General features: G+C 46.2%; 1 protein-coding gene across 1 annotated transcript; it reads right to left on the bottom strand.

Moving 5' to 3' along the window:
* Positions 1 to 3,204: 3,204 nt before the first annotated feature.
* On the bottom strand, positions 3,205 to 9,159 carry LOC141941893 (ankyrin repeat domain-containing protein 9-like). The gene is made up of 2 exons (XM_074864869.1): positions 8,039 to 9,159; positions 3,205 to 3,817 (listed from the first exon to the last, which is right to left on the bottom strand). Exons 1-2 carry the CDS (start codon positions 8,909 to 8,911, stop codon positions 3,809 to 3,811), a joined length of 882 nt encoding a protein of 293 aa, XP_074720970.1. The 5' UTR covers positions 8,912 to 9,159; the 3' UTR covers positions 3,205 to 3,808.
* Positions 9,160 to 10,870: the final 1,711 nt, after the last annotated feature.

Here is a 10,870-nt window from a genome sequence, read left to right as displayed (position 1 = left end):
TGTTTGCAGTGGTACTGGCCTTTTTCAAGTATGCAAACACCACACATAGCAAAAGACACCTGAAGGACCCTGCTAAACTGAGTGGGCAAAAAGGTGACAGATGAGCTTCAATGCAGATAAATGTAACTTGCTGCAGTAGGGTGTTGTGGATGTGACTGTATCAACAGGCTCAAAAAAGAATTATACAAATTTGGGACATCAGATCAAAAGATGAATACTGAAGGAGTAGGCAAGGGTGGACCCAGCAGTGCGGTTTTTATGGCCCTATTTTGACAAAAATTATGGTGGAAGAAAACCTGAACGAAGTTTCAGCTATCAGAATAGTGTGTTTTGATAAAGAAAATTTTTGTCTCTTGGTTTTGGGTTTTTTTTTAAATTGTGCTACTATTGAGGAATTTAAATGCATGCTATTTTCATTGTTTTATAGTGCTTTAACTACAATATATGATAAAATATTAAAAATAAATTATAAATAAAATATTACAACATTATCCAAATGTTGCTATTCTTTAAGAAATATTTTGATAGATCTGGATTGGTTTTCTCCTTTGTAAAACTGAGTCCATACCAATGTTGATAGTTTGAATTTTCATTCCAAATCAGAATTGAAGCGTCTTTTGCAATATTGTATTTTTTGGTGGAATAGAAACATCAATTTCCAGTCAGTTCTAATGATTATTTCCTTTTCTAATGCTTGTCAGCCTCTTCTTCTCCCATTTCAGAAGTCTTCACTGTTATAAGAATATCAAGTCTGCTCTAAGGAAACAGTTATTTCTTGCATGCACATAATGTACAGCATGATAGAGGGGGGCTTGGTTCAGCATTACTAGAGATCTCCCCTGTTTAATTTTGTATCAAAGAACAAGATCTTCTACTGCTGAAGTTAAAAGCAACCTTGGAAAGGACTAATACCCCCTGCCTGGTTGCTCAGTGCCCCCATCCTTTGGGTGGCACTGGCACTGGTGTGACAGCACCTTGGCCCAGCTTTGCTGGGACTTGCTTAGTCGAGGGCAGGAGTAGGGAGCTGGTAGGCAGCAGCAGGGTGGACCTGTGTCTCCGAGCCACTTATGCCAGTGCCTGCTTATGTCAGCTTGAACACTTCATGGCCATATTTCTCCATAGGAGACAAAGACCATCTGACCTAGATGTCAGCCAATGTGTGGACAGTAAGGGCATTATATTGCCTCAGTTTTGAGGCTGGTACCTGACGTTCTCTGTCCCTGAAGCCAAGCTCCAGGATAAAGTGGCAGGGGGTGGTTTCTGTGCTTTTGTGGTTCTCGTAGCTTGTACTGCAGTTTGAGATTCTCCAGACTATTCTCCCTATTTCTGTTTAACTGTAGGATCTGCTTCCCAGAAGGGATCTTGCCATACTGCCTCTCCCAATCCTTTTCTTCCCTTCTTTTCTCTTAGGTTTTCTTCTGTGAGTCTGACAACTCTGTGATAATCATTCCTCCTCCTCAGAGCTCTGCAGAGGAATATGCCCATCTGATGGCGTGGGTGGGCATAGCTGGTGTACAGAGCACAGCTATCTTCTCTCTGTATGTATTCATGAGATTCACCAAAAGCCTTCCCACTAGCAGTAAACCTCTGCTTCACAGGAGATCCATAGCAAAATACAAACACACTTTACTAGAGCTGGAACTGGGACCCAGTCAGGAAAATTGTGATTGATTTTCCAATTCAAGCAGCCTTTGGGAGTCACCCCCCCGAGAAACCTGGCTTCAGAGTGGCTTCCAAACTGCTAGAGACAACTGTGGGCGTCTTTGGGAGCTGGATCCTGACAGCCGCGCAGTCATCCATACCATCAGCTGAGCGTGGTGGTGCAGCAAAGCGCACTGCCTGCTCCCAGAAGGCGTTGCTGCTGTGCTGGCCAGACAGACATGGGCTAGTATGGGACATGCCAAACCTATCATCAGCTGCATTTGGGGTGACTCACTCAAGTAACTGAGGTGTGGGCAGGATTTTGGTCAATGCGTCATCTGCTTCTGACACTGCTTCCCCCCGCGCAAGGGAATACACCCATTACATTTCTCTCTATTTAAATACCTGTCTTGCTGTCTGCTGGTGCGTGGGCTACAACTAACTACAGCTGTAAAGAACCTGATACCTAGGTGAGACTGGCTCTGAGGGATGCATCAGCCCAGGGCTCCCGCAGCTGCCAGAGCCGCTCACTAGTGCCCTGGCAGTCAGCCTCAGCAGAGCTGCTGGGGCATGAGAGAAACTGAATCAGATTCTCATTCTCAAATACAGGAAGGGTGGAAGCAAATAAGTCAGAAATACATCTTTGGTGACCACATTCTAGTGCTGAAGTAGTCAGGTCTAAATCTCCCACTACGAAGGCAAGGAGATAGTCTTGGCCTTTAAGTGAGATCAGTGAAACAATTCCCCTTTCTGCCTTCTTCCTTGAAACCAATAACTTATTATGCAAGCACAGGCTAAAGTACTAACTCCTTTGGTTGTATCTTGTATGTACTAGTGCGCATTGAGGAGATCTGTGGGTACAGTTGGCGGTGGAGTCCAAGCCCTGTGATCATTGTCATCATCAAAACCAGCTACCCGTCATCTGAAACACTGGGTAGCTTTTTTTGGCAGGGCAGCAGAGAAGCTGGGCGGTCTGTGTTTGTGCACAGAAGCTGGTGGATCATTACCCCAAGGAGAGCACAGCGGGTGCGAGGTGCGCATCTGCCTGAGGGAGGACCCTGAGCAGCAGCTGAGCCTACAGGAGAAGTTGGAGTTGGTGCTGCAAGCCTTGCTGGGGCATCTTTCCATACAGACAAAAACCTTAGGAAGGAAAGGAGCCTGTCGATGGCATACAAACCAGACAGGGAAAGGAGGCTGCTGCATCGTTATATTCACTGGAAACAGCTTTGTCATAAGCTCCTGTGAGCTGAACTCAAACCTAAAAGATTAAAATCTCCAAAACCAATTACCATTCGCCCCTGTTGAGCCTCTTCTTCAGATTCATCACCACCTTGCAGCAGATCTTGAAATGTGGGTTCACCTCATCACTTGGGGTCATCCTCTGACAACACAGCCAGCTATTGCAAGCCTGTGAAGGAAAATATTATCTTCTTCAGCTCACATTTTTGGAGGTAATGGCTCAGCAGTCAGAGTGAAACCATCAAACACCAGGATGAGCCAAAGCAAAAGCAATAGATACTGGTGGGTGGTTTTGACCGACTGGCTAATAAAAGACACATCACGTTTATACTTCAAGTTTATTATAGTAATACAATCAGATTTTCACAGATAATATACCTAATTATATCAGGGTATGTATATATATTTTATTCCCAGCATGTTACAATCTTTTTATCTTCAACCATGCAGTGAGTAATGTATGAACACAATTATATGGAAGATTTTTTTTTCCCTAAAAAAGAGAAACCAAAATTACAAAAGTATGGCTTCATAAGAAAGTCATATTATACAATGAACATTCATTTGTATTTGGGCATGGCAACATTCAGTCTTAATCGGTGAACAGCATCTGTCACTATCATGCTGATTCTAAAAAAGCCAAGGGAACTGGGAACAGGGAAATGCCCATCAGTGTTAAAGAGATGGAAAATAAATATCTATATACATTCACAGTACAAAAAATGTAAAAAATGTTTTCAGGGATTAAGCGTCACATTTATTTATATGCTGAAGTCAGAGTTATGGAGCCTTGAAGAATATAACTGCACAAACAGTTTCTGTTTTCCTTTAGACCAACAAACATCAGGAGTGATGCAATTGACTTAAAAAGCGTTACTTCAGGTGTAAAGAGGTGTAACTGAGGTCAGAATCTGGCCTGTCCTTCCTGCTAATGGTGCTGCAGAAATAGACAGAAGCATAGCGTTAGGAAGTCAAAGGCAGCTGAATTTTGCTGGCAGCCCAGAGAAAAGAAAGACAAAGATGTATCTTTAATAGATTTTATTTAAAAAAAAAAAAAAAGGGATTAGAGAATAAAATGTGGCCACTATCACAAACCCGTCTCTGGATGATTGTGGTTGTTGCGAGCAGAAGCCCTTGTGCTTGGTGTTCAGAGGCCAAACACCCATTTCAAGAGCAAAGCTGCTGCCTCTTTACAAGAGAAGAAGAAATGTCCTTACCTGTTAGCAGCACAGAGCTTGGGACACACACTTATCTCGTGAAAAGGCTGCTTTCTCCAGGCAGTGATCACGGATGTGTGCAAGTACTGGAGCCGGTAAGTATTGTAAGTCAGTTACGAATTTTACCAGGAGAGGGCAGACAGAGACACAGACGTACATATGCCCCACATGCACTCACACGTTTACACACACAAAGACACACACACGTACACGTACATGCGCACACCGAGTCGCTCACTGTGCACACTGAAGTGATACTCATCGAGACTTAAGTCACACACATAAACACACAACTCGGATCCTTACAATGCTACTCCTCAAAACTGAAATTAAAAAGATGTAACCTGCAGAGCCAACCTGTAATCCAAAAATTAGCAAAGACTTTACCCTCCCCCTTTTCTCTCTTGCCTTTATTCTTTTTCCAAGTTCAGAAATACAGATCTTAGCTACACTTACTCAGTATCTATATATGCAAAATGTAAACGTCACTACACAGCACCTAGCACCTTTTTGATTAACAAAGTCACTAACATATTTGTCATGCAAGCATAGGGATTTTTCAAGACTACGGACTGTCAGGTTGCAGGAAGTGTGGAAAATATTTTGAGTTTACTTCTGCTAATGACCTGGCATGGAAAGAATGGAGAAAAAAATTCAACACAGATGGGGTTGAGGTAGATTTGGCCATATCTGATGTAATGTCACTGTACTGAGCAGGAAGACAAATGGAATCTCAAACTAACAGGCAGGTCACCACAAGATAAGCAAACCAGGATTAAGGAGAAGATTCTTCCATTCCAGCAGAAAGACACGCCATCCTGCACTCGTATTACTACAGGTGATGAAAAGAGTTGTCACTACAATGCTAATGGCCCTACACTCTGGCCCAGCAGGACTGCTCGTGGAGGTCCGATGGGGGCTCAGCAGCTGAGGGGCAGCTGGTGCTTGAGCTCTTGTTAAAATGATCAGGAAAAGGAGGAATGAGAGGGCTGTGGAGTGATCATTCCAGTGTGGGTAGCTGCCTGTTGCCCACTGGGCTGTGCACACCAGAATTTTTGCATGTTGGCCAACAGCGGGACAGCAGCTTTTTTCCAGGCTGTGGTACCAGGCACGGATATACCTCAGAATTTGAGTTTCTCGAGCAGTTGCTGAGAATCTATCTCTTATGCTCTGTCTGGGCCAGTGGATAGAGGGTAGCCTCCCACATGGACAAAAGCATGCACTCAAGCATCCTGGTGCCTGCTACAAATCCACCCAGAAAGCCTGAAGTGCCTGAACCCTGACCTTTGCAATGATCCACAACTATTACGGTCAAAAAGAGATCCCTGCACCATTTTAGATCCACTTGCTCCCAGTGGGTTGCTTTGGCTCTCTGGGTACGGCCCCCTGACTTATTAGAAAGTCCTACCTCTTAGTGTCAAGAATCTTTACCTGCCTCCTTTGAGTTGTAAATTGAACAGCCTTCCCCTCCCTCCTGTCTTTTCTGAAACTCTTTATAGCACCAAAACTCTCATGGTTTCAAGACAGTGCAATAACAGTTGACGATTTCCTTTGCCTCCTTCCCCAGGATCTCTGCTCCTGGGGCCTAATTATTATTCTAATAATATCCATCACTAGCCTCCTCCGCCTCTCGCCCACCGACATCCGGATGAGATACCGCATTGCTGCTGGGGCAAACCCACTCCTGCTCCTCTGGACTCCAGGGGTGCCACACGGGCTGTGCTCTGCACAGCTGCTCTCGTCAGCCTTGGGCAGCGAGCGCCTGCTTTGTCCTCTGTCTCCAGCGTCGGGTTTCTGGGGGCTGCCAGGGCTGGGGAGCCTGCAGGGCTTGGCAGAAGCAGCTCAGCCAGGGCTTATAATGCAAACCGGCCTTCGGCTCTGCTTTGCTTCCCAAGCTGTGACAGCCCCCGCCTGCGGCAGAGACTGCCGAGCAAGCAGCCTCTCCGCAAAACCCTCGCCTAAGGTCGACCCTGTATTTCTCCCCACCGTTCACACCCTCCCCCATCGCACAAGGAGGAATAGAGGACACAGATGGGGAAAGACATGCAAGTCCCCAGGGGCAGGGGTGGAAGGACACTGCAGCACCAGGGATGTGGGATTTCAGGAGAAGGGTTAACCCCTTCGTGGCCTGCTTGGCACTTTTAGGGCTGGGCTGACATTTTCTCCATCTTGCAAGCAAGCCTGCATCTTCACCTAGTGCAGCGTGGGCAGCACTGGCACCGAGGTGCTTCCACGGCACGTGGAAAGGGATGAACGGGAGGAGCATCCTGGTGTCTCTGAAAGGATGTTCCCGTTGGCTGCGCCCCACACGTTGCACAGCCTCGCAGGAAATCTGCACCTGGCTGTGGCTGCCATCGCCAGCGTCCTGGCACACGGGAGGTACCCGCGCACAGGGAGACCAAGCGGAAGCGCTCCCTGTGCTGATGGAAAAAAGGAAAAGGGTGCAGCTCCAGCACAGCCGCCTTGGCACAAGCAGGGAATTAGCCAGATGGTTTTGCACGGAGCAATTGAGATGTGAATGCACATCCTTTCTTAGCCAGAGCCTTGCTAAAAAGGGGTTTGTGCCCCACAGCCTTTGGTTCCAAATTTATTTAAAGAGATGAGTAATTTCGTCACTGCTGTTCAGTACGGATCTGGGGAAATGGGTTACGCTACTTCAGCAGAGCAGAGGGTTGTGCTGACAAAGAGAGAACACTGGGGTCCAAAATAAGGGATGTCCCCCAAAGGGAGTTGGGATCCTGCCACTGCTCCATTGGTGCTGAGCATGACCAGGAGAGCAGGACCAGTGCCTTGAACAGACAGGGCTCTGCCTGGGCAGCAAGGCGCAGAGGCCCCCCAGAAAGCAGGGCAGCCCCAGCTCCGCCTTCTGCAAACACACCCTGCCTGCAGTGCTCAGGGGAGTCAGTGGGAACTTTTTGTATTTTCCAGGATCAGGCCCTCTCTCTGGACCCGGGTGGCAAAAATACTCTAATTGACAACAAGTGACAACTTCTAACAGCAGAACATCACACCCCAGCTTAGGATAACTAGCAAATGCTGGTGGCTCTGAGACCCCCTTGGTAAATCAAGTTAGTGAGCTACGTCTCTTGTGGAGGTACGTTCAACCCTAAAACACAAGTCAAGGGGAAGGACAGGGCTTCCACTGGCCCTGCTCTGATTTCCATTTGTTTACTGGACAGCAGGGAAAATGGTTCCTTCCCCATTGCACAAGTCTGTAGAGGCATCAGGACTGGGATTGCCTTTAACCCTCTCACTCCCAGGTAAGATAGGATGCTTTCTGTTAGCTATGCTGCGGGTCTCTATCCCCCCCACCAGGAATATACACTCGCTGCCCCTCTCTGAACTCACACCCTCCAGCTATGACCTGTTGTAAAGCAATTCAGAAAAATCAGGTACCCTGCAGAACTGCCTCTACGTCCCTGCAGCATCAGCCATGGACTTTTTGGTTATTGCTAGATGATGCTAGATCATTGTTAGAAAGGAAACCTGATGTTTGAACCCTGTTGGCATGGGATGGTGTTTCTCCCAGCTCTAGCAGAACACAGTCCCATAGTTACACCATTTGAAAATCCCACTGGGCACGTAGTTCCTTTTTACCCAGGTAAGTTACACAGGAGACAGTTATCATATTGGGAATTCAGATACACTGGTACCAGCTGACAGCTAAGAAACCAAACATAACACAGTCTCAACTACCCTTAACCCTTCACATGCACAACAAAACAGAAAACAAGGAAGGCTTTTGCTTTTAAAAGTGCCGTGTCTGCAATCAGTTAGAAAAGACATTTAAAATCTTGTCACAAAATATTGGATTTTCCAGCATAGCCTAATAGGTTAAGTACTAAAATCACACTAAAATGCAGAGGGTGGTGGATGACCATCTCCCCTAAGTTGCCTTTGAAAATCCAAGACCCAACGAATAGTCAAGGAAAAACATTTACCACATTTTTTGTCGGTAGCTTTTTGCCATAGGATGGTAAGGGCTTTAGTGCCTGAGGTATAGGTAGTTCCTGGATGCTTTTAGGGAAGTGGGAGGGGGGAAGAGTCTGGAGAATAGTTTGCATAGCTTGCAAATATAAAGAAGCAGGTGTGTTCCCCACCAGGCTGTTGAATTTGTCTTCCCCCAGCAAAGCTGTCCAGTGGTCCGGATGCTCCTGCAGAACTTTCCGCATCTTAAACTGTGGGTTGGGCATGAAGAGCAAGAGGTAGTCGAGGCAGAGCTTCTTTGATGCCACATTGACTTTGGAGTCCCACATCTGCTCCAGGATGACATCCAGTGGGGTAAGCCCTTTACTGTCCTCTATCCTGGGAGAAGCTCCATTCCCGAGGAGGATGAGGACTGTCTCTGACCTCAGCAGTTCACAGGCAAGATGCAGGGGGGTTTTCCCATCTTCCAGATGAAAGCAGCCAGTCCTATTGATGTAGGAGTTCAAGCTGGGGAGCTTGTGTGCAATTTTGATGATCAGCCCCAAGATATCTCTCCTGTCATATGTGACCGCCATGGCCAAGTGAGGAGCAGAGGATGGGCAATAGCAGAAGTGTTCCCCAGGCACCTTGAGAGCCTCCTCTGGAAAATGAGACAGCAGATACTGAGCATAAGGCAGGTGGTTATGCACCACTGCATAGAGAAGGGCTTCTGAAGGTGAGTAGGTTCTTAGGCTGGCATTTTCCTCCCAGTAAAAATACTCCATAGTTCTCATGTCTTCCAGCATCCACACAGGCTTGTGATCTCTCACAGCCTGGTAGAACATATAGGATAAGAACTTGCAGTGCCTGCTCTGATCATCCTGCAGGCTGGCCTGGTTACTGGCCATGGCTCAGCAAATAAAGAGCAGCTCCACGTAAAATCACTCCAGACTGTAAGATGTGTGCACTTGGAATGCAGATCCCGATGCTGCTGCAACCTTCAGGCTGTCATTGCTGCCTGGACTGCACTAGCTGGAATGCATGGGCTGATCATCTCCACCCATTCATTGTTTTTCCCCTCACTGCAGTGGTTTTGTTTAGGTAAGCACAATCCCACAGGCTCGGTTAACCCATGCCATGCAAGCAGATGGTTAGTAAGTACATCCCGCTCTGCGCGTGGCACAGGTTACTGGAACGCTGTCAGACTGTGAGTGATTTTATACACACAGCTAGAGAGAAGAGAGGGAGAGACTAAAATTAGCTTGAGAGGTGAGGCGGATTTCTGTCTGCATTTCATGTCTAACCAGATCAGCTCATACATTGCAGTAAGTGCAATAGCAGTATTCGTCTATTTTTTGTATGTCACTCACACACACAGCTCATTATAGAGTCAAAAATATGTAGCAGTGTAAAATGCTCCACAGCTGATAATACACACGATTATATGCTCAGGAAATCAAGGGATTGGGACTGTAGCATTAGGAAGGGATCCCTATTTTATAAATAATGGTATGGCTAGCCACTTAGGAGACACTGATGTTAATGGATTGTCTATAAGGCATTAGTGATGTTTAAGATCCCAGCATTAATCTCTGCAGAGAAAAGAGTAGAACAGTATGTAGATTAACTATGCCCAGAGTCATAAAGCATATTGCTCGGTTTAAACGCCTGCCTTTGTTTAGCAAGGAAATATCTGAAGTGCCTCTCAATTGCACAGCAAGTACATAAACAAAAGGTTAATGGCCAGACCCCACTGGCGGATGGAGAGCTTTGATCTAAACGTTTCTCAGATGTCACCTTTCAGGACTGGGGTCAGAGCCAGTTGCAATGGGGAGAAGTGGGATTAAGCAATCAGATTGGTGCAATGCCCTGGTAAAACACAGAGGACCCAGGCCTACAGGCTTGAGGGGGTAGTGCCTGTTGGATGAGGCAGAAGGACCTGACCAAAATTAAATTCACAGAAAAGAAACGAACTGAGCACACTTTATAGCAACTTGAGTTTACGGGAGGAGGGCTTCCATGCATCTTATAAATCAACCGATTGCAGTAAGATGGTATCTCACCATCTTGATAAGAAAACAGGGAAAATACAGCAAATCCAGAATTCTTTTTTCATTTAGCAAGGAGACAAACATATATTCAGTATATTCAAACTAAAGAGTATTCAAGTATTAAATCTGAACATCTCCAAATGATGTCTGGGGTCATCCAACGAGACAACCAAAGCCACTCACAAAACTGGGCCTAGATCTAGCACATCTTCCAAAGTTCTGGATGTTCCAGTCATTTCATTTTAGGGTCAGTTTTCATATGGTTGGAATAAACAATATATGTCCAATTTTTGCCCACCTTTACTGTGGTTATGCATGGAAATGCTGCTACATAGGTCTTATACCCATGGTCATAATAAACCATGTGTATGCTCAGGGCCAGATCCAAAGCCTGCTGGAGTGCACAGCGAGGCTCCCGCTGACTCCAGCATGCTCTGGGTCAGGCATTAGTCGAGCACTTGGAGACACACATTTTGTTTCTCCAGTTGCTAACCCAAAGCATCTGAAACTTGGACTTATGTACTCAGAGGAGAGGTGAATTAGTATTTAAGTGGATAGGCTCTTTTGCCTAAAGCTTTCACATGGCTTTTCCTACTAGTAAATCATGACTATACCATAGGAATTACATGGATTTCATTATTTCCATGTTGCAGGTACTGGAAAACACACACAGACTTTACATAGCTCAGTTTTACAGAGCGGCTCACGGATGGGGCTGGGCACTGAACCGGGAATTGCTGTGTCTTTGCCCAGGGGTTTTAGCCATTAAGCAACCCTCACCTGCTACAGGTGTTAAGATAAGGCTCCCCAGGGAAG

Source organism: Strix uralensis, chromosome 3, assembly GCF_047716275.1.
Source record: "Strix uralensis isolate ZFMK-TIS-50842 chromosome 3, bStrUra1, whole genome shotgun sequence".
Taxonomy (NCBI): domain Eukaryota; kingdom Metazoa; phylum Chordata; class Aves; order Strigiformes; family Strigidae; genus Strix; species Strix uralensis.
This window is presented reverse-complemented; position numbering and strand designations above follow the sequence as displayed.

What these genes read in the sequence shown, in the direction of transcription:
- LOC141941893 (XM_074864869.1), bottom strand. Translation starts at nt 8,911, where the DNA reads ATGGCCAGTAACCAGGCCAGCCTGCAGGATGATCAGAGCAGGCACTGC.